Source organism: Bombina bombina, chromosome 11 (genome assembly GCF_027579735.1).
Source record: "Bombina bombina isolate aBomBom1 chromosome 11, aBomBom1.pri, whole genome shotgun sequence".
NCBI lineage: Eukaryota > Metazoa > Chordata > Amphibia > Anura > Bombinatoridae > Bombina > Bombina bombina.
Window position 1 is genome coordinate 33131096 of NC_069509.1, and position 24634 is coordinate 33155729.

Sequence of the window (24634 nt, forward strand, 5' to 3'; positions counted from 1 at the left end):
GCAGAGTGTGTAACGCTGCTCACTACACATAGGAGCCCTTTTATGGCCAAACTGGAGAACACCATCAGTGAGAGACAAGTTGCAGTCCCAGAATTATGATGTTATCACTATTTAAAGTGCCTCAGTTCAGTCTGCCTTTGCCCTTGCGTTGTGTCAGACTTCTTTGTGAGTTCCTGTGTTCCAGTTCCTGTGTATAACCTGGCTTGTTTGACGTCCATTCTGGTTCCTAATCCCTGGCTTGTTCCTGACTCTGCTGATCTATTAGTTCCTGACCCCTGCTCATCTGACTACTCTCTTTGGCTCCTGAACCGGCTCGTTTGACTACCAGCTCTGGCTTTGACTCCTGGATTGCCGTTTGGCTTTTGGACTCTTTATTATTTTTTGTAATTATTAATAAAGGTGTTATTATTTTTGCATATCACATCTCAGTCTGATTCCTGGTACCCTGACACCTAGTGATTAAACCGATGTTTCCTCCTTGGTTCCTTTATTGGTTTTTAAGAGCTTTTCAGGTTTCTAATTATAACCTAGAAATGGTTTTGTACATTCAGGTTCTGTCTTGGAAGGTTTTGTTGCTTTCAGCAATACCTTCTGCCAGAAGATTTTCTGAATTGTCTGGTCTTTTTTTAATTTTTTATTGTAAACCTCATTATCTTATTCTTAATCAAGATAACATGGTTTAAGGGTTCAAAATGTTTTTTTTTTTTACCTAAAGTGTTTTCTTCAGATAACATAAATCAGGAGATTGTAGTTTCATCCCTTTGTCCTAGTCCAAAGAATTCCATAGAAAACCCTCTTACTTTAGATTCTTAGGTAAAGCTTTATATTAACAAGGCTTACTTGTAAGCGAGAAAGTCCAAAACTCATTACACTCTTTCCTGGGTTTGCAACATGGTTTTTAGCTACATACCTTCACTAAATACCTTCACTAAAGCCTTTTCTGGTAGGAAAAGCCTCCAGACAGCAGTATCTGGTAATTAGGTGACAAAATAAATTGTCCAGCCCAATTACTCATGGACTAGACAGCTTGGGTATTAGTTCCAAGGAGTAATGGCTCTTGGACTTTTACCACCTTGTGAAAGAAACATAATTTATGCTTACCTGATAAATTTATTTATTTCATGGTGGTGACCCACTCAATTTTATTATTTAATTTTCTGTAGCATTCTGTAAATGGTGTGCTTTCCTATGTATGATGTAAAGCTCGCAATAAACCCCAGGCAACCCAAACACCTCATTAGCTTCACTGAAGTGCCTACCTGTCCTGCAGCCAGAAAAAGTCTTACTCCCAAAGGTGCATTTCAAACCTGTAACGACTTAGAAATTAATTTCACACACGGAGCAGCCGATAACTGCGTCACCAACTCAAGCCGACAGCACAACTGAAAGTGCGCCTAACAGACTAACCCGCCTCCAACAAGGACCCTCCCCTTTTAATCATAAGTGGTCCCGGCGGTCATAGTACAAAGTAGGGAGAAAACATGGCCACAACAAATAAGTAAAAGTTCTGCCCGGATCTCAACTGGAGCAAAAAAACACAGCTGAGCCACCAATTCAAAATAAAAAGTCTCTCCTCACTGTCTCCCAGTGCCTGCCAAAATGCCCATAAATTAACCCTTCCATAGCTGGTTAATGTAAAGCGCCCTATTCAAGCAGCATTAAACTGCTGAAGTGCCAACATTTTTCTGCTTGTTCTTTTCCAAAGAAAATTATAAATGGCACTTACCTGAAAAACAGTCTGTCCGGCAGTAGGACAGCTCACCTGGTTTGAGAGTTTATCATAACTCACATGGACCTGTGGAAAAGGAAAGAATCTGAGTAAACCTACTCAGGTTTTCTGATTAGGGCAGCAACAACCTTGGGAAAAAATGCAGAGAGGATTGTACCTCACAAGTTCCCAATTGCTCAAAAGCCACCACTGCCCTACTGAAGAGCAGACGTGGACTAATGCTAGACCCCAGGAAAGATCAGCGCAAACATACTCTGCTTAAAAATAATAAAATCTTGATTGAAGAAAACTTCTTATCAGACATCTAAACTTCACCTCCTCCTTGCACTGTAGGCAAAGAGAATGACTGGGGGATTGTGGGTAGGGACGTGATATTTATCAGCTTTGCTGTGGTGCTCTTTGCCTCCTCCTGTTGGCCAGGAGTGATATTCTCAACAGTAATTATTGATGATCCGTGGACTGACTGTGTCATTAGAAAGAAATACATAGAACATATTCTGCTGCTATGTGCAAAACATTGGAATGTGGAATATTTACAGTAAATAAATAAACATAAATATATATAAAATGTTTTGTCACACTTTTTAGTTTAGAAACAGTAAACCACAGCTCTGAGATCGGGGTAAGAATTGTAGTGTAAATTTTTACATTTGAAATACAAATTACACTCACACTTTACTAGACCGAGATTTGTTTATTTGTGGTAAACTTTACATCCATTTGCAGTAAAAAAGAAAAAAACACCCCATCAGTTTTATTAGTATTTCTCCCTCCCAAGGACCTCATTCTGAATCAGATGAACCAGTTCAGCTGCCATATGGAGGAACGTGGCCTTTTCTCTCACAGCAGCCCTTGGGATCTCTTGTCTTTGAAAATATGGATACAGAGGGCACCAGATAGGGTGAATAATGCCAAGAGGAAGGAAAGAACCAGAGCTGTGTACATCAATCGTGTATAGCAGAGTGTCCGCTCATTCTGCAGAGGAAAGAAGTCACGTGACTTTCACAGGATGCATGGTGTGAGCAGTGCTGTATAATAAACAATGTATTGCAGGGTCATGTGTAAGCGGTAATCTATTGTAAGGCACTAGTAGGCCTGTGCATTCGGCAGCCACTTGCGCCCTTAGGCTCTTTTAGGAGCCGGGTTTCTTCTTGTGTAAGTGCAACACACTCAGATCTGTGCAAATAAAGATCTTAATGTGTTGCACTTTGATAAGCAGAAATCGATAAAAGCCGAAGGTTGCGAGCGTCTGCCTTCTTGTGTATCTGTTGCATGTGTTTACTAGCATGTTTAGCTTCTGTGTGAGTTTCACTTTATACCAATAAAGATGTCTTCTACTTTTACCACCATCAAGGATCGTCTTTTGGTTTTCTTATCTGTTGTATGTGATTACAAGGCACACATACAGGGCATGGCCTGACTTTACACAGAGATTATACTGATTTGTATCTATACAGAACTCAAAATACAAGGGAGAGTTGTGTATATAAATATAGAACTTATTTCACCTGTAGATCCAGAGGACAATTATACAAAAATAAAGTCTATAATTTGAAACAAAGATTTACGGTAGTTTACTGTATTCAAACTTAAAGGGGCACACTAAAGCAGAAATGACAAGATAGAGTATGTAATTTTCTGGACTATTAAACAGAGCTAAATGTGTTTAATTTAACGTAAAAGCCTGGTTGAGAGCTGCAAGGCTGGTGAGCCAATCAAAAATGTCAGTCAAATGTATAGAACAACCACTGGTTTAAGAACACATAACTATATAGCTTGTAATTTTTGGTTTAGAATGTCCCTTTAAGAAAAGCAATGGTTTGGTGTGATATATGAAGCATTGTTGTTTAACTCAAGTACCAACAGGACGCACTTGTGTTATTGCACAAACTCACATATAAACAAATTCCTCCATTTTTTTCCTAACATCTTCACATGTGCTACTTGTCAAGTAGTATTACTGTTTTAAGAATGAAGCCTGCTGGACCCCACACAGTATTCATTGGCTCAGAGGGGGCAGCCCTGAGTTATACATTAGTGTTTAAACTCACCAGAGACACCATGGTTTGCAGAGTAGGGTCTGGTGAATACCTCACTCTGTAACACCGAGAGGGAGAGTCCGGTTTTTGCTTCGCCACATACAGGTCAGGTAAGGACACCGCACTGGGTGCACTCTCGGAGCACTGCGATAGTAACCTGCAACAGGAAACACAAAGTGAAGTACACGTCTATGTTGTGTTGCTGTTTTATCACACAATTTTGGTGAAACTGGCAAGGAGACTTGTGGAGGGGTTTCATTGAACACTGGGAACACTTGCTCCCCCCCATAGGGTTTTGGTGATGTAGTTTCAAACTTCAGCCCTCAATTACCATGAACAGGACAACGTTCTGTACTTGTTTAGTGCCACACTACTAATGATTATGATAATCTGTCTGGCATGTGGGAGTTGAGATGTAGGACATCTTTAGCTCAGTGAAACAAGCAGGGCTCTGATGCTGTAGATATGAGTTACTGTTGATAGGGAAAAGTGGTGCAAGAATTGGAGTTAGCTGAATGCTACTGACTCTTTTAGCCTTAATAAAAGAGTGGGCATTTCTCTTTGTGTAAGTTATAAGTAACAAGTGGAAGGACTGTGGAGTTTTCTATCGGATTTCTTGGACTGAATGGAGAGGACTCTGTTTTAAGATGACTATAGTGGTTTGCAAGTATATAACAGGGCTCTCACTAGGTAACGCAAGGTTTTCCTTTGGCAATTATGTGCCTCTAATTTGATTGATGGAAATTGGCAGATAATGTGGGACTCATCTGACTGGCTTAAGGTCATCTGATAGGTGACGGTCATGTGAGGCTCTCATTTAATTGGTAATCGTTAATCGTGAAACATAAAAAAACATAAAAATATCCACAAGCCTACCAGTCATCTTACGCTTACTAATAATAAGTTAACCGACTGTTTTAAAAAAAGAAGAGGAGCTTTTAAGTGTGGTATTAAAAATTGTAAAATGTGCCATCATATTGGCTATGGGCAGACTTGTTTTACTTTGTATACGAGCAAAAAGATCTATCCTAATAAGAATTTGCTCACTTGTGCTTCACACTATGTGATTTATTTGTTATCCTGCGTATGCGGCATACAATACATCAGCCGCACCATTAGGCTCCTCAGCCATAGATAGTCTGAACATTCGCGCAGTATTACTAATAACAAAAAATCACATAGCGTAATCCGGCATTGCTATACTAAACATAATGGTAACCCTGATTGTTACAATATTATCCCTATTGAAAGTATAAACACATCATATCTGTACAATAGATTTTTGAGACTTAGACAGAGGGAGACATATTGGATCCACAAGCTGAAAACACTCCATCCTTTGGGACTTAATATGAATATTGATTTGGCGGCTTTCTAACCCCTTCGGCTTGTGGTTCCTTTATGCCCCATGACTCCAGTTCATTGACATCTCCTATATATGCCCCTTGGGTTCCTATTTATATTCACGTTTCAGTGGTCTGTTTCACAATATATAACCTTCGCCCCTCCATCACCCATTTTTCCTTGTGTTTTTTATATAGATAGGTTCTAGATTCTCACAATGTTGCTAATGATTGCTTAGCATATAGGTTCAATATAAACAATATATGATTGTAACAACTGTTCATATCTTATTTGTATCTCACAAGACTTTTATTATTTGTATTGAATTAATAGACATTGTGTTGGGTTGATTCTCACATTAGTATACATGTCTGTATTTTATTATCTCCCTCCCCTTTTCTATCTACAATTATTTTATTTTCTTATTATATATATTTTTTCACTTTTAGGGCTACACCAATCTAATTATGATTAGCAACCTTCACTTTATCATCATACAATTTTTATTCATTTTTAATTTCCCTTCTATCATAATCACCCTATATATTGGCCATGATTGTGATATTAAGATGTCTCACATATGGTGAGGATAGCATTAGGTCATGATTTGTTCAGCCTTTAATCGGCATGCGATGTGTCGATTTTTGACATTTGTATTTCTTTGTATGCTTTTAGCTGTTGTTCTAAGATGGTCTTTTATATTTAATATTGTGCTGATGTATAATTGTTGTTTTTGTAAACAGATCGTTCCATGTGCCGTCAGGAATTGGACCACCTCGCTGGTTCGATGGCCCTATGGGGCATCACGCTCTGGTGGGCATGTGATTTTTCGGCGATCCTATTGGCCCTAGCTGGAACAAGCCCACACGGTTATGTAGCAATCCGCTATTTGGAGTGTGGCGTGTTGGCGGGCACGTAACGATCTGTGCTTCCTATTGGTAGGGTTTAGGTTTAAATAGAGCAAGACACATGTGTGCGATACAGCCTGATGAAACGGAATTGCTGCCAAGAAACGCGTTGCTGGGCAACTATTATGTTTTAATTTGTTTTAATAAATTCTTTTTACCTGTGCCTTGAGCTTGGGTTATTGCCCTCACGGACCGTACTTCACCTACTGGGAAAATGTAGACCTATCATAGGTACTACTTCCTGTTTGGATCCCTTCAGTCCTGACCTGGAGACACACTACATATAGCCCAGCCGTCAGCCTTGGAGTGGCTCTGAAGCTTCGGTCTGCTCATTATTGCACTGGATGTGCACCGACTTTTGTGAGTATCCAGCTGTTTTTATTGCTCTTAACATCATTGGTCTCTACGATACTACACTATCGGACGCCTCTTGTTTTCCTATTCTCTAGGATACTGTTTAATTGGTAAAAATCATGCAAGGCTCTTATGCAAGTGATTGAAGTTACATGGACATCACTTCTAAATGAGTACAAGTAATGATAACCTTTGTTTTGGTTGGTGGATGTACTGTAGAATTACATGTGATAGAAAGGAATATTAGTCTGGTTAAAGATTATGCAAGTTTATTTCTTGGAACAATATTCTAGCTGGCAGTACTGGGCTCAGATGTTTGATGGAAGAGAAAAGGATATTGTCGGCAGCAGTACTGGGCTGAGGTGTTTGCTGGAAGAGGATAGGGTATTGTTGGCAGCAGTACTGCGCTCAGGTGTTTGCTGGAAGAGGATAGGGTATTGCGGGCAGCAGTACTGTGCTCAGGTGTTTGCTGGAAGAGGATAGGGTATTGTTGGCAGCGGTACTGCGCTCAGGTGTTTGCTGGAAGAGGATAGGGTATTGTCGGCAGCAGTACTGTGCTCAGGTGTTTGCTGGAAGAGGATAGGGTATTGTTGGCAACGGTTCTGCACTCAGGTGTTTGCTGGAAAAGAATAGGGTATGTCCGCAGTGGTACTGGGCTCAGGTAATTGCTGGAAGAGGATAGGGTATTGTCGGCAGCAGTACTGCGCTCAGGTGTTTGATGGAAAAGAATAAGGTATGTTGGCAACGGTACTGGGCTCAGGTAATTGCTGGAAGAGGATAGGGTATTGTTGGTAGCGGTACTGGACTCAGGTGTTTGCTGGAAAAGAATAGGGTATGTTGGCAGCGGTACTGCGCTTAGGTGTTTGCTGGAAGAGGATCGGGTATGTCGGCAGCAGTACAGTGCTTAGGTGTTTGCTGGAAGAGGATAGGGTATTGTCAACAGCAGTACTGGATGTGAGGAGCTCTGCATCTGGTGAGAACACCCTCAGCTATGATATGAATTATTCATATGAAGCATAATTACGGACTTTGCAAATAGAAATAATAATTAAGCAAGTGCCACTTTAACGCTTTCTGTTGAATCAATGACGCAATAGTCACATGATCTTTTCAGCCAATAAGAGGAACCATTCAGAGCACTGTGGTATCACCTGGAAGAAGCTCCTTGCTGCTCTGCTATGGAGCGAAATGCGCAGAAGGACGCGTCGGTGCGCAGCACTACAACCGTGGGATCCCCCCACTCTTACCCGCTATTTTTCAAGATTTCCCTGTGTGGAGGAGAAGTGAGTTGAACGTCCAGTATCCAAATATTCATCAAGGAGAGGTAACATATATGGGTCAGCACGCCTCCTGGATATAGTAGGATCACCTGTCTGTTAAACGGATATTGATTACGAACATTTACATTCTCTCCATTCCAACCATACTCATGCGGATACCCCACACAGGGTTATAGCGGGAGTGTTTCATTTACTCTCTTCAAGTGTCTTTGCATGCGTGGTGTCACTTCATTCATGCTTAACTGACAGCATAACATTACATGAACGACTTGCTGCTTTCTCTACCGCTGCATGCTGTTATTGCTATTTCATTACATGAGATGAACTGTGACTCTAGAACTGACCTATGTTTTGTCTATAGTAATCGCTATCCAGGAGTTACATTGGGATAACCAACTTCATACTTTATGTCTACTGACCAACTTGCTACTTGTTATTTTGCTTAGTCACTTTTAGGGTTGTATGTGGGGCCCATGTGTTGTCTTTTATGTGTGTCTCTGTGTTTATTTTGTATATGTAATTATTTATTAAATTATAACTGCATTAATATATAAACTATTTTAACTTGCATATATACCCTGCCTTGTGTTGTGTTATTTATTTAAGGAGGGTGCAATTTTCCTGGTCTTTTTGGACATACCTTATATCGGTATAGCCACTTTTCTATTTAATTGTTGTGCATATTTACTTACCAGGATGCACCTCCTCATGTATAGATTGGTAAAAGGATTATAATACATTTAATATCATGTGTAGTTGAGCTTACTTTTTCCCCCTTTCTTTTGTATTAGAACACCCTCAGCAACCGGGTTTTGTTTCTTTATTGCTTATTTACATTAACCGACTTCTCACCTGGTGTTTGGCAGAGACGACTCTGGACCAAAGACAGTGATACAGAATCTTGTAATACACGCCTGGTCACTGGCATTACATTTCTCGGTTTCTATGAATCTGGACACAGTGACAACCATATTAGCATCCTCTCTGTCTCCTGAAGAAGAAAAAAAAAGAAAAAACATATTGAAAGGACATTAAGACAAAAGACCATACTAAAATGTATTATATATATATATATATATATATATATATAAAAAACATGAATGTTTTTTATAGACATAGGAGAGGCAAAGAACACCCAGCCAGAGTTTAAGTATCCCCCCATTACCCATACTCCCCCAGTCATTCAGCCGAGGGAATAAAGGAAAAGTAGGAGAACACTAGAGGTATATAGGTGCCTGAATATTAGAAAAATAAATAAATGCTGCCAGGAAAGAAAAGAATTTATCAGGAAAGCATAGATTTTGCTTTCTTTCCAATGGCATGGAGAGTCCACAATTCCATTCAATTACTGTTGGGAAACCAATACCCAAGCCAGAGAGGACAACAAATGGATAGGGAGTGAGAACTAAAAGGCATGCGGACCTAAACTGAAGACACCACTGCTTGAAGAACCTTTCTCCCAAAAGAAGCCTCAGCTGAGGCAAAAAACATCAAATTTTTAAAATTTAGAAAACGTATGTAAAGAGGACCAAATGGCCACCTTACTGATTTGTTCCATGGATGCTTCGTTCTTAAAAGACCAAGAAGAAGACACAGCACGGATAGAGTGAGACGTAATCCTCTCAGGAGGTTGCTGTCCAACTTCCTCATAAGCCAAACAAATCACACTACACAGCCAAAAGGAAAGGAGTAGTCGCAGTGGCTTTTTGACCCTTGCGCCTACCAGCGTACACCATGAACAAGGCAGGAGACTGCCTAAAATGCTTTGTAGCCTGGAAGTAGAACTTTAAGGCACACACGACATCCAGGTTGTGTAACAACGGTTCCTTCTGAGAAGAAGGATTAGGACAAAATGGTTCTCCCAGGTGTCGCTGTAGATTGCAATAACATCTAGGTATGCTCAGGCATAATCCTGGAGGCCAACCAAGAGGTTATCTACCATCCTCTGGAAGGTCACGGAGCATTCTTCATCCCAAACGGCATGACCTTAAACTGGTATAGGCCGAAGGGGGTGATGAACCCCGACTTTGGAATGGACTCAGGATCCATGGGGATCTGCCAGTACTCCTTGAAAAGGTCTAGGGTGGTCAGGAAGTTGCAGCGGGCGATGTGATCTAGAAGGTCATTAACCCGGGGAATAGGGTAGGCATCGGTCGTGGTTCTGTCATTGAGCCTACGGTAGTCTATGCAGAACCGGGTGAACCCGTCTCATTTGGGTACCAGTACCACCGGGGATGCCCAGGGGCTGTTGGACAGTTCAATAACACCCATGTCCAGCATCTCCCTGAGCTCGCTGTGTATATTTTCCCTAACTGCCTCGGGGGCCCAGTACGCCAGTTGTCACAAGGGTGTCTGTCCCGGGGTCTCCACTCGGTGCACTGTTACCGTGGTGTACCCAGTAGTGGAAAACATGTATTTCCGGTTCCCTAGTACCTGTCTGACTTGCTACCTCTGCCTAGTCCCTAGCCTCTCATCTAACTGTATGTCACCCATACCTGGGGGCATCCTATTTCGCGCAGGGAGCTCTGGCATGGGAAGACTCTCTGAGTCCTCCATGGCCGGGGCACATATGGCGGCTACTTCCTCTGCCCTTTCCTGGTATACCTTCAGCATGTTCACATAAAAGGTCAGACGGACCCGGTCATCTGAGCATTTGGCTACCAGATAGGTTGTGTCACAATGGAGGGTCCTTTCTCCCCCATGGATTCTTCTCAGTGGACTCTCAATAGATCTAGGAGCCCCCTCACCCTCAGGCCATATACTAATTCAAAGGGGGAGAACCCAGTAGATTCCTGGGGCACCTCTCAGTATGCAAACAGGAGGTATCTTTCCCAGTCTTTGTGAGAGGCCGAAAACATCCTAAGCAACTGCTTCAGGGTCCCGTTGAACCTCTCACAGAACTCATTAGTCTGGGGTGGTATGAAGCGCTTTGCAGGGGTTTTATCCTGCAAAGCCTCCACAGCTGCCGGGTGAGCTCAGCAGTGAACTGGGTTCCTTGGTTTGAGCTCACTTCCCGGGGAAAACCCACCCTGGCAAATATCCGGAGCAGGGCATCTGCCACTGTCTCTGCCTAGATATTGGACCCCCCCTGGGGCCCACAGGATCAGTCCCTACCCGGGCACGGTAAGGGGTAGGATCGGGTCTCTCAATGTCTCCTGGGCGAAGTCAGTGAGGGACGCCCAGAAGATCTGTTCGGTGGTCAGGGTAGGAGTCTGGGCGGAGTGACTTACCTGGGTCCCCAGATGGAGTGTGGTGGCCTGACGTCCGCCTTGCTGGCGGGTGGTGATAGGGCAAGCATCCGGGGGGGCTGTCCTATACAAAGGAGGAAGCGAGGTGTCCCAGGTTGTTTCCTAACAAGACCTTGGCGGGCAAATGGTTCATAACCCCTACTTCCACAGCACAGGAGCCGGCACCCCAATCCAGGTGCACCCGTGCAGTAAGGATCCAGAGCACCGTACCCCCAGCCACATGAACTGCAAGGGGCTTCCCTGTTTGGTCCGAATTGATGACCATGTGTGGCTGGACAAGGGTAACAGTTGCCCCACTGTCTCGTAATCCCTGGGCCAGCCGTTGATCCAGACGACCTGGCGGTGGTGCAGGCAGTTGTCTCCGGTGGCGGGGTCCACCTCATGTAGGTCCCGACCTCTTCCTTTGCCCATTCAGCATAATCCGCAGGGCCCTCTGAGTCCAAGAAGTGGGCGGCGGCTCTGTAGCCTCCAGCCGGGGCCCTTGCCCACTGAGCCTGAGGGGGATTCTTTGGTTTCTCCACCGCTGGGCAGTGCCTTCGGATATGACCCATCTGACTGCACCCAAAGCACCCCCCGGGTGAGCTGGTCCTGAAAGGCGAGCAGGCGCTGGTTGGGTCTGGGTGTACCGGGGAGGAGGCGCCGGGGGGGTGAGCAGGGGTGGTATAGAAGCGGGTCACCGGTCGCAGCTCAGGGCGTGCCTGACGCCGGGCATCCAAGTACTGATCAGCCAGGACAGCCGCTTGGTCCGCTGTCTCGGGCCCCCTATCTCGGACCCATTCTCGTACCTCCACCGGGGAGTGGTTATAGAAGTGCTCCAACAGAATGAGCTGGGTGGCTTCAGCCAGGGTAGTTACATGGCAGCTTGCAAACCAAGAGTCCAAGGACCGGGTGAACTGGTGTGTTCACTCTGTAAAAGGCTGCCCCTCTTGCCTCTTTAGTCCCTGGAACTTCAGCCGGTGAGCCTCTGGCGTGAGACCATAGCGGGCAAGGATGCGCTCCTTTACCAGGTCATAGTTCTTTTGGTCTCCTGAGGGAACAGTGTTGAAAGCCTCTAGGGCTCATCCGGACAGCTTTCCGAGCAGGAGGGTGACTCGTTCAGTATTGGCAACACCCTGCAATTCGCACTGTATTTCAAATATTTTGAGGTAGCTGTCGATCTCCTCTTCATTGTCTTTGAAGGCTCGGGAAGCCTTAATGGGTTAGCTTCTTTGGCTAGGAAGGTGGATCCAGGGGACCTCCATCATTTTGAGTTGGGTGGTGTCGGATATTAGCCGAGTGATTACCACAGGCAGGGTGGTCTCATAGAGGGCCAGTTGCCACTGGAGCTCCCTCTGTACCTCAGACATTACTGTCTCTGCCGTGGACGCCTCACTGGGTGGTTTACTGCTCTGGTGGCTATCTGACCCACTGGTCGGCTTGTTAGCACGGTAGCCTTCCATCAGTTCGGCGATGATTGCTGCCTTGGACTTGTTGCAGGCAACTTTCCCCCGAGCTTCCAGAAAGTCTTTCAGTGTATTCTGCCGGAGCTCAGCATACTGCTGCTCCATCCTAAGAGGGTTTCAGTTGGTGGTTTGAATGTTCCAGGTAGACGGAAGCATCCCACCACTGCCAACCAAATGTGATGGACACCAGCAACCCCGACTGGGTAGCTCCGCCAGAAGGGTCCTTCCTATACCTGGAACATGCCGCTATGTAGCAGAGCAAAGTGATTATAGCGGAGCCCACCCAAATAACCAGACAGAACCAGTATTCGGGTGAAACAAAGAGCAACTTTATTGTAGAAACACACTGCTTATATACACAAACACATCTTGATAAAGAGTCTTATCAGACCCCCAGATCTCCCTCCATTCCCACCCCTCCAGACAGGCTGGCATCCCCCATAGCAGTTATAGTCCCATAGAGTCCCAGTGATATGGAGGTGGTTATTCCAGGGTGATCCCGGGGGAGCGGTGTCACTTCCAGGGTGTCGTTGGAAAGTTCTCGGTCCCCAGATGCCACAGTCCAAAAAGCAACATGATCTGTAGCTGGGGGCCGGAGCTACGGGTGATCAAACATACAACGGGAAAGCCATGGGAAGTAAGAGTTGCAGGGGGTCCGAAACCCCAAGTTCCCAAAGGAGCTCCCCTCCTGCAATCACACCACCTCTTGCCTGCCCTAGTGGGTACCCACCCACAAAACAGCAGAGCTCTGGGGTGAAGGAAGCTGGAGTGGCCTGGGGTAAAGGTCAGCGGGTACTCAGGGAGGCACGGCCGGTCGGAAGTTCCAGGAGCCCGGCCAGCCGTAAAGGGGTTAGGCGGTCAGAGATCAGCTCTTTCGTTAGGATGTACAGATCACAAAACAAGCAAAACCAAGAGTCTGGGAGATCGCAAATGCCCTGAAAAGGCCAAATCCGGTGTGAAAATGAAGTGGCTGGGTATTAGGGGGTGGGGGTTGAGCCTTGCTGGCCTGGTATCCGTGACAGTAAGGAAAGAAGTCTCGACTTGGAAACCATGTCTGCTGACCAAGATTTTAGCCATAAGGCCCTACGAGACAGAACAGCGAAACCTGAGGACTTAGCACTCAGGCGAATGACTTGCATATTAGCGTAGCAGATAAAGGAATTGGCTAACTTTAAAGCCTTAATACGATCCTGAATCTCCTCCAAGGGAGTCTCTTCCAAAATCAAGTCAGATAAGGAGTCATACCAGTAAGTGGTGGCTCCAGCAACTGCCACAATACTCGCATCCGGTTGCAAGAGAAGACTAAGTTGATGAAAAATTCTCCTTAGGAACCCTTCCATTTTTCTATCCATGGGGTCCTTAAAAGAGGTACTATCCTCCAGAGGAATAGTAGTTCTCTTAGCTAGGGTGGCAATAGCCCTATCCACCTTAGGAACAGTATTCCATATCTCCAGGATAGTATCAGAGATTGGAAACATTCTCTTAAAATTAGGAAATGGAGAAAAGGGAATCCCTGGTTTCTCCCACTCCTTAGATATGATGTCAGACATACGATCCAGAACAGGGAATACTTCCAGAGACTTTGACTTAACATCATAAACTCTGTTTAGTTTAGGAATTTTAGGAGTCTCTGAAGGTTTGGACTCCGGAACATCCAAGGTAGCTAACACCTCTTTGAGTAATAAACAAAGGTGTTCAAGATTAAATCTGAAATTAACTTCCTCTGAATATACTGGACTGTCCGAAGCAGAGTCAGAATCAGAGATGTCACCTTCAGAGGCTTCTCAAGTATGATCATCATCAGAGATTTGGGATATACTGACTAACGCAGACTTGGAGTTAGAAGAGATATCTGTATTAGAAGAAACATGTTTAGTCTGTCTCTTCCTCTTACCTGTAGTAGGTAAGGAGCTCAATGCAGCATATATAGCAGATTGAAGCTGTGCAGCAAAATCTCTTGGGAAAAAAGTCCCCCAGAAAGAGATTGAGTTGAGCCACAGGGCACTGCCATTGCAACAATTTGGGACTAGGACTGAGGAGAAAGTTGAGGCATGTCAAGGGCAGCAGAGTCCTGAGAGGTACAGGGCTCTGAATGGGTAAATCTTTTAGAAACAGCTGACAAAGATTTTGATTTTTTTTAGATTTTGACTGAAACATTGTAGACAAACATGAGGAACAAAGTTGTGCAGGTGGGACACATGACCCTCCTCATAATATAAGCATTTGTCCCCCAATGGTAAAAAATCTCCCAAATCAACACTGTCCTAAATGGTGAGGATAAAAGTCTCAAAGATAAATGAGAAAATGTCTTGAATAGATTTAAATGTATTTTGAATATTATTAGAAAACAATTAATGGCACATATATACACTCCTAGAGGAAAAGGAGGGTGCGATGGCACTACTATTGGTATTGAGGGTTGGGCTAGTAATCGTATTGATTTTGGCCTTATTAACAATCGTGCATGCCCGTTGGTGCTGTGTACCAAATTATATACAAACTGTACAACCAAGAAGGTTGTAAAAAAAGAGTACACTCTAATAGCACTCACATCCTCATATAATAAATCAATATGTATGACGTGAAAAGTGTGTTTGTTAAAGAAATTACACATTAAAAATTAAACTTTAATAGTATGAATTAAAAATTGGGCACGCTTAAAAACCCTAGGCAACTAGTAGTTTGTATTATGTAGCACGTCTGTAAATAATCAGACAAGGTGAATTTGTTTTATCAGATAACCCTTATATCACCTCCTGAGGAATGTATTAGTAATGTAATCAGTGCAACCAAATTGTATAGAGTACTCGTTGCGTAACTGTTTGATTGCTTGAGCTAGGTTGGTAATTGGGTTTTATACCCCACTCTATGTACTCGTGGGTATAGTGTCTTGAGAGCTGCGTTCTAAAATAGGTTCTATAATATTTTAAGACCCATTAATTACAATTCTTGTGGCTTTATAATCATTTATACTTCAGTTACTTGTCCACTTAGTAATATGTGAATTGAAAACAATTCTAAGTAGTAGATATTGATTACTGAGATCCCTTGATAGTAGACTGTAAATTGAGTATTATTTGTAGTCTTGAAATAATCTACTATCTAATGTCTTCCTCAAATAATCTTGTATTACTTGTATAATTATTCTTGAGTGTAGAGATAGAATCACCAAAGAGTATGTAAGGAGCAGAACTTGCTCATATGTTAAGTATAAATTAAATGGCAACAGAGTGTCTTATTGGATACCATGTTGGTTAATCGTAAATAACTAATAAATTGCTGCCATTGCTATAATATTGTTGTATCTTTTTTTATGCCTATATGGTCAAATTAAATTGCAGTTTGTTACACCTTAGGTAATGTATTGCTGTATGCTGCAGATACAAAGAAAGTATTCCTGCTTACCGATGTTTTAACCTTTAAAGTAGTGTGTTGGCAATAGATTATTAGTTTGCTTGTATCAAGTTGATATGTAAAACTCGGTGCTGTTTAGAGATCACAGCTTTTGGATTATTGCGTGCCGATAGTTAAATATAATATGAGAGTAGTTTTCGGCATGCAGAGAGTAAACACTCAATTAAAATTTGTGAAATTATTCTCCTATTAATATATAAGGAGCAGTGCTTGCTTGTATGTTTAGTATGACTGCAAAAGTAACAGAGTGTCTTATTGGATACAAAGTTAGTTAATCGTAGATGACTAATAAATTGCTGCCATTGTTACAATATTGTCATATCATTATTCATAACTGTGTGATCAAGTTAATTTGCAGTTTGTTACACCGTAAATCATGTATTACTGTGTACTGCAGATACAAGCATAATATTCCTGCTTGCCGATGTTTTAACCTTTAAGGTAGCGTGTTAGCAACAGATTATCAGTATATTTGTATCAAGTTAATATGTAAAACTCGGTGCTGTTTAGAGAGCACAGCTTGTAGATTACTGCATACCAATAGTGAGAAAAATATATTTTGTGCATACAAACAGTACCATTAAATACTAAGGAGTACTATATTGCAAGTGAATTTGTATATTGGGCTGTTACTTACTACAATTTGTATAAACACAGAGCTGCAAGTTCAAACGTAATTCTGTTGTATAAATGTTAATTACTATTAACCACACTTTGGTAAAACAAAAAAAGCATTTACTTTTATTACTAGCAAGTTACAAAAAAATATTTTTCTAACTAAATTTTTCTCCTACGCAAATTAAAATCTAATCAGTACACCGCTCCGTGTGAAGGTGGAAGATGATTGACGTGTGCAATGTCACGTGATCCTAGGGAGGAGAAGCGGAGTGTTGAATAAATGGCGTGAAATTAAAATATAACTGCGCCATAAATGTAAAGTCTGTTAACAAAACGGACCAAAAAAATTAAGCACTACTTCATAAAGAACTTCCACTGATAAGGGGATTATTATACATAAAATTCCCCCAGAAAGTCAAGTTACAAATAAAGAATATTAACCCATCAGTATTTAAAATATAAATTATAAAATGCCCTGATAGCCTCATCCCTTGCTGGATATGTTCCTAAGAAGCAATCTATCAGCATTAGGGTGCTAGCAGAGATTGCTAGAGAGAGGACAAAGAAGTTCCCTGCGACCTCTATCAGCTGCTCACTAAGAGGTTTACATGGATACAGCATTAACCCCAGTCCTATCTTAAAGGCAAGCCACCCATTAAAGGACTCAATTTTCTTCAGAGCACCATCGTCACCTCCTCTTCGTTACAGAGGCAAAGAATGTCTGGGGGAGTATGGGTAAGGGGAGGATACTTAAAGGGACACTGAACCCAAATTTTTTCTTTTGTGATTCAGATAGAGCATGCAATTTTAAGCAACTTTCTAATTTGCTCCTATTATCATTTTTTCTTCATACTCTTGCTATCTTTATTTGAAAAAGAAGACATCTAAGCTTTTTTTGGTTTCAGTACTCTGGACAGCACTTTTTTATTGGTGGATGAATTTATCCACCAATCAGCAAGGAGGGTTGTTCACCAAAAATGGGCCGGCATCTAAACTTACATTCGTGCATTTAAAATAAAGATCCCAAGAGAATTAAGAAAATTTGATAATAGGAGCAAATTAGTAAGTTGCTTAAAGGGACATAATACTCATATGCTAAATCACTTGAAACTGATGCAGCATAACTGTAAAAAGCTGACACCTGAGCATCTCTATGTGAAAAAGGAAGATATTTTACCTCACAACTTCCTCAGCTCAGCAGAGTAAGTGCTGTGTAAAAAGTTATACTCAGCTGCTCCCAGCTGCAGGTAAAAAAAATTAAAAAAATGAAGAAATGAACAGCAGCCAATCAGCATCAGCAGTGCTGAGGTCATGAACTCTTACTGTGATCTCATGAGATTTGACTTAACTCTCATGAGATTTCATAGTAAGCTTCCTTTACCTGATTGGTGAAATAATATGAGAGTGCACGATGCTAGTCCCTTCAGATGTCCCAGGACAAACACACTAAAATGCTGCTTAGAAATCCTTTACAATGGGAGGTGGCTATTGAGGAACTTTTGAGGTAAAATATCTTTCTTTTTTACATAGAGATGTTCAAGTGATATTTTCTAGTCAGCTTTTTACAGCTATGCTGCATCACTTTCAAGTGTTTAAACATTTGGGTATTATGGCCCTTTAAAATTTCATGCTCTATCTGAATCAAAAAAGAAAAAATTTGGGTACAGTGTCCCTTTAAGCTCTGGCTGGGGTGTTCTTTGCCTCCTCCTGGTAGCCAGGCGGTGAATTTTTCCAACAGTAATTGAATGGAATCGTGGACTCTCCCTGCAATTGGAAATAAATAGTTATCTATAGTCACTAGGGTGTCACACACATAAGGTACCTTTATATCCTCACTAGGAGGTAACACACATAAGAGACCTATCTATCCTCACTAGGAGGTAACACACATAAGAGACATGTTTATCCTCACTAGGGGGTAGCACACACATAAGATACCTGTTTATCCTCACTAGGCGGTAACACACATATAAGATTTATCCTCACTAGGGGGTAACACACATAAGAGACCTATCTATCCTCACTAAGAGGTAACACACATAAGTGACCTATCTATCCTCACTAGGAGGTAACACACATAAGAGACCTATCTATCCTCACTAAGAGGTAACACTCATAAGAGACCTATCTATCCTCACTAGGAGGTAACACACATAAGTGACCTATCTATCTTCACTAGGAGGTAACACACATAAGTGAGCTATCTATCTTCACTAGGAGGTAACACACATAAGAGACCTATCTATCCTCACAAGGGGGTAACACACATAAGAGCCCTGTCTATCCTCACTAGGAGGTAACACACATAAGAGACCTATCTATCCTCACTAGGAGGTAACACACACAAGAGCCCTGTCTATCCTCACTAGGAGGTAACACACATAAGAGACCTAGCTATCCTCACTAGGAGGTAACACACATAAGAGACTTAGCTATCCTCACTAGGAGGTAACACACATAAGAGACCTATCTATCCTCACAAGGGGGTAACACACATAAGAGACCTATCTATCCTCACTAAGAGGTAACACACACAAGAGCCCTGTCTATCCTCACTAGGAGGTAACACACATAAGAGACCTAGCTATCCTCACTAGGAGGTAACACACATAAGAGACTTAGCTATCCTCACTAGGAGGTAATGCACATAAGAGACCTATCTATCCTCACTAGGAGGTAATGCACATAAGAGCCCTGTCTATCCTCAATAGGAGGTAACACACATAAGAGACCTAGCTATCCTCACTAGGAGGTAACACACATAAGAGACCTATCCTCACTAGGAGATAACACACATAAGAGACCTATCTATCCTCACTAGGAGATAACACACATAAGAGACCTATCTATCCTCACTAGGAGGTAACACACATAAGAGACCTATCTATCCTCACTAGGAGGTAACACACATAAGAGACATGTTTATCCTTACTAGGGGGTAACACACATAAGAGACATGTTTATCCTCACTAGGGGGTAACACACATAAGAGACATGTTTATCCTCACTAGGGGGTAACACACATATCCTCACTAGGAGATAACACACATAAGAGACCTATCTATCCTCACTAGGAGGTAACACACATAAGAGACATGTTTATCCTCACTAGGAGGTAACACACATAAGAGACATGTTTATCCTCACTAGGGGGTAACACACATATCCTCACTAGGAGATAACACACATAAGAGACCTATCTATCCTCACTAGGAGGTAACACACATAAGAGACATGTTTATCCTCACTAGGGGGTAACACACATAAGAGACATGTTTATCCTCACTAGGTTGTAACACACATAAGAGACATGTTTATCCTCACTAGGGGTAACACACATATCCTCACTAGGAGATAACACACATAAGAGACCTATCTATCCTCACTAGGAGGTAACACACATAAGAGACATGTTTATCCTCACTAGGGGGTAACACACATAAGAGACATGTTTATCCTCACTAGGGGGTAGCACACATATCCTCACTAGGAGATAACACACATAAGAGACCTATCTATCCTCACTAGGAGGTAACACACATAAGAGACATGTTTATCCTCACTAGGGGGTAACACACATAAGAGACATGTTTATCCTCACTAGGGGGTAACACACATAAGAGACATGTTTATCCTCACTAGGGGTAACACACATATCCTCACTAGGAGATAACACACATAAGAGACCTATCTATCCTCACTAGGAGGTAACACACATAAGAGACATGTTTATCCTCACTAGGGGTAACACACATATCCTCACTAGGAGATAACACACATAAGAGACCTATCTATCCTCACTAGGAGGTAACACACATAAGAGACATGTTTGTCCTCACTAGGGGGTAACACACATATCCTCACTAGGAGGTAACACACATAAGAGACATGTTTATCCTCACTAGGGGGTAACACACATAAGAGACATGTTTATCCTCACTAGGAGGTAACACACATAAGAGACATGTTTATCCTCACTAGGGGGTAACACACATATCCTCACTAGGAGGTAACACACACACAAGATATCTCAGCCCCTAATATCAGGTGATACAGTTAGGAGGAGCCTCACAGTTGTTTTACCTTTCAGACCAAGCTGGATACCTTTGACAGCAAGTCGCAGACTGGTGCTACTGCTGGCAGAGTCCCATGGGTGCAGCCCCAGCACAGCCACAACAGACTTCTTGCGGAAACCTACTGTGCTGAGCTCTGAGACATTAGATAGATTCCCAGTCATATTACCTTTAGGGCAGAAGTGAAGCATGCTGAGAGCAAGGATAAAGGAATCCCAATCCTAAGGGAAGGACAGAAGGGAGAGGTTTAGGTCAGTGTATGACAAATAAAATGCCTCTTGCTGTCAGCCATATGTCTCACCCTACCTGGGCGACATCAGCATCCCTGACAGTGTGCGTCTTCACATAGACTCCAAGACACAGGAAGGAGATTACGAGGGTTGCAATACACAGAAAGAACATGACCAGTGGTGGATACTGGTGTATGCAGGCTCGCAGGCCACGGAACAGTACCATGGTGACCTAATAGAGGACACCAGGCACAAAGCTGGCATTTCCCTCTCAGCTCCTGCAAATGGAAACAGAGAGAGGAAAGAACATGTGATTTCTAATTGCAAATAAGCATTTTGTTTTCCAACAAACAGCCCCCACGGTTTCCCCCTATCTTCTAATTTTGATATTGTAATGTGACATATTTATGTGTATGTAGTAAAAAGCAAATAAAACTAAGATTGCCAAACACTTTCATTATGTTTATGCCCCTTTTACCTGTAATTTAACTCTGAAAAAGACTTTATAAGCTTAACCCTGCTACATATCTGTTCCTGATCGGCTTCAGCAGCAGTAATAAGATATTGCAAAGCAAGTTCTTCCGTAACAAACCCAAACTGGCTCCTCCAAATAATGAAAGTGTGGAAAGTAGCATTACTTGAAAAACTGCAGCAGCAAACATTTTGTTAATATATTAAGAAAGATTTCACATTTGCCTGGCATGTTAATTATTGCAATGCCACACAAATGTCTTATAATTACAAAGTGCTACATGACTCCTTGCAAACAGTGTTGTAAATATTTGGTTTCATTTAGGACAGGATGAATATTTTCCACAAACCATATACTTCTCCTAATTACACACTCCTGTGCCCCTTGTAACCCACCTAATCACTCCCAATATCATCTTAATTCATTCTCCTTCTTGGTGCAATTACTGTTGTTTTTAATGCTGAAGCAGCAGTTATTATATGAGCAATAGATTGTTTACCATATCCAGGAATCAAGTGACATAAAAGTGTAAAAACATAATTTATGCTTACCTGATAAATTTATTTCTCTTGTGGTGTATCCAGTCCACGGATCATCCATTACTTGTGGGATATTCTCCTTCCCAACAGGAAGCTGCAAGAGGATCACCCACAGCAGAGCTGTCTATATAGCTCCTCCCCTAACTGCCACTACCAGTCATTCGACCGAAGACAAGCAAGAGAAAGGAGAAACTATAGGGTGCAGTGGTGACTGTAGTTTTAAAAATAAAAAACACCTGCCTTAAAATGACAGGGCGGGCCGTGGACTGGATACACCACAAGAGAAATAAATTTATCAGGTAAGCATAAATTTTGTTTTCTCTTGTAAGGTGTATCCAGTCCACGGATCATCCATTACTTGTGGGATACCAATACCAAAGCTATAGGACACGGATGAAGGGAGGGACAAGGCAGGCGCTTAAACGGAAGGCACCACTGCCTGCAAGACCTTTCTCCCAAAAATAGCCTCCGAAGAAGCAAAAGTATCAAATTTATAGAATTTTGAAAAAGTATGAAGGGAAGACCAAGTCGCCGCCTTACAAATCTGTTCAACAGAAGCCTAATTTTTAAAAGCCCATGTGGAAGCTACCGCTCTAGTAGAATGAGCTGTAATCCTTTCAGGAGGCTGCTGGCCAGCAGTCTCATAAGCTAAGCGTATTATACTCCTTAGCCAAAAAGAAAGAGAGGTTGCCGAAGCCTTTTGGCCTCTCCTCTGTCCAGAGTAGACAACAAACAATGCAGATGTTTGACGAAAATCTTTAGTAGCTTGTAAATAAAACTTTAAAGCACGAACCACGTCAAGATTGTGTAAAAGACGTTACTTCTTTGAAGTAGGATTAGGACACAGTGACGGTACAACAATCTCCTGATTGATATTTTTATTAGATACCACCTTAGGTAGAAAACCAGGTTTGGTACGTAACACTACCTTATCTGCATGAAAAATGAGATAAGGGGAATCACATTGTAAAGCAGATAACTCCGAAACTCTTCGAGCCGAGGAGATAGCTACTAAAAACAGAACCTTCCAGGATAAGAGCTTAATATCTATGGAATACAAAGGTTCAAACAGAACCCCTTGAAGAACCTTAAGAACTAAATTTAAACTCCAAGGCGGAGCAACAGGTTTAAACACAGGCTTGATTCTGACTAAAGCCTGACAAAACGCCTGCAATATATACGTTTGTGCAAAAGAATAGACAGAGCAGAAATCTGTCCCTTTAAGGAACTAGCTGACAAACCCTTCTCCAATCCTTCTTGGAGAAAATATAATATCCTAGGAATCCTGACCTTACTCCATGAGTAACCCTTGGATTCACACCAATGAAGATATTTACACCATATCTTATGATAGATTTTCCTGGTGACAGGCTTTCGCGCCTGTATTAAGGTATCAATGACCGACTCAGAGAAACCACGCTTTGATAAAATCAAGCGTTCAATCTCCAAGCAGTCAGCCGCAGAGAAATTAGATTTGGATGGTTGAAAGGACCCTGAAGTAGAAGGTCCTGCCTCAGAGGCAGAGTCCATGGTGGAAAGGATGACTTGTCCACCAGATCTGCATACCAAGTCCTGCGTGGCCACGCAGGTGCTATCAAAATTACCGATGCTCTCTCCTGTTTGATCTTGGCAATCAGACGAGGGAGCAGAGGAAATAGTGGAAACACATAAGCCAGGTTGAAGGAACAAGGCGCTGCTAGAGCATCTATCAGCGCTGCCTTGGGATCCCTGGACCTGGATCCGTAACAAGGAAGCTTGGCGTTCTGGCGAGACGCCATGAGATCCAGTTCTGGTTTGCCCCAACGTTGAATCAACTGTGCAAACACCTCCGGATGGAGCTCCCACTCCCCCGGATGAAAAGTCTGTCGACTTAAAAAAAAAAAAATCTGCCTCCCAGTTCTCTACTCCTGGGATATGGATAGCTGATAGATGGCAAGAGTGAATCTCTGCCCATTGAATTATCTTTGAAACCTCCAACATCGCTAGGGAACTCCTTGTTCCCCCTTGATGGTTGATGTAAGCTACAGTCGTGATGTTGTCCGACTGAAATCTGATGAACCTCACTGCCGCTAGCTGAGGCCAAGCCTGAAGAGCATTGAATATCGCTTTTAGTTGCAGAATGTTTATTGGAAGGAGTGCCTCCTCCTGAGTCCACGACCCCTGAGCCTTCAGAGAGTTCCAGACTGCACCCCAGCCCAGAAGGCTGACATCTGTTGTTACTATTGTCCAATCTGGCCTGCGGAAGGTCATACCTTTGGACAGATGGACTCGAGATAGCCACCAGAGAAGAGAATCCCTGGTCTCTTGATCCAGATTTAGAAGAGGGGACAAATCTGTGTAATCCCCATTCCACTGACTGAGCATGCAGAGTTGCAGCGGTCTGAGATGTAGGCGGGCAAACGGAACTATGTCCATTGCCGCTACCATTAAGCCGATTACTTCCATACACTGAGCCACCGAAGGGTGAGAAGTATAATAAAGAACACAGCAGGAATTTAGAAGTTTTGACAACCTGTCCTCTGTCAGGTAAATCCTCATTTCTACAGAATCTATCAGAGTTCCCAGGAAGGAAACTCTTGTGAGAGGGGATAGAGAACTCTTCTTTTCGTTCACTTTCCACCCATGAGACCTCAGGAATGCCAGAACAATGTCCGTATGGGACTTGGCAATTTGGAAATTCGACACCTGTATCAGAATGTCGTCTAAGTAAGGGGCTACTGCTATGCCCCGCGGCCTTAGGACCGCCAGAAGTGACCCCAGAACCTTCGTAAAGATTCTTGGTGCCGTAGCTAACCCAAAGGGAAGAGCAACAAACTGGTAATGCCTGTCTAGGAAGGCGAACCTGAGAAACCGATGATGATCTTTGTGTATCGGAATGTGAAGATAAGCATCCTTTAAGTCCACGGTAGTCATGTATTGACCCTCCTGGATCATAGGTAGGATG

General features: G+C 42.6%; 1 protein-coding gene across 6 annotated transcripts in view; it reads right to left on the reverse strand.

The window, feature by feature from the left end:
* Positions 1–2403: 2403 nt before the first annotated feature.
* TMEM219 (transmembrane protein 219) overlaps positions 2404–24634 on the reverse strand; it is a 44454-nt gene continuing 22223 nt past the window's right edge. For 4 of the 6 annotated variants that reach the window (XM_053695073.1, XM_053695072.1, XM_053695074.1 and 1 more), the window contains exons 2-6: positions 20756–20957; positions 20460–20670; positions 8507–8645; positions 3781–3925; positions 2404–2704 (exon numbers count right to left, since the gene is read on the reverse strand). In XM_053695073.1, coding sequence (XP_053551048.1) covers positions 2570–2704; positions 3781–3925; positions 8507–8645; positions 20460–20670; positions 20756–20905 — 780 coding nt within the window. In that variant the 5' untranslated portion in view covers positions 20906–20957 and the 3' untranslated portion in view covers positions 2404–2569. Of the gene's footprint in view, positions 2705–3780; positions 3926–7602; positions 7748–8506; positions 8646–20459; positions 20671–20755; positions 20958–24634 lie in introns of those variants that run through there. The other 2 variants (XM_053695077.1, XM_053695076.1) reach the window with 2 other exon arrangements.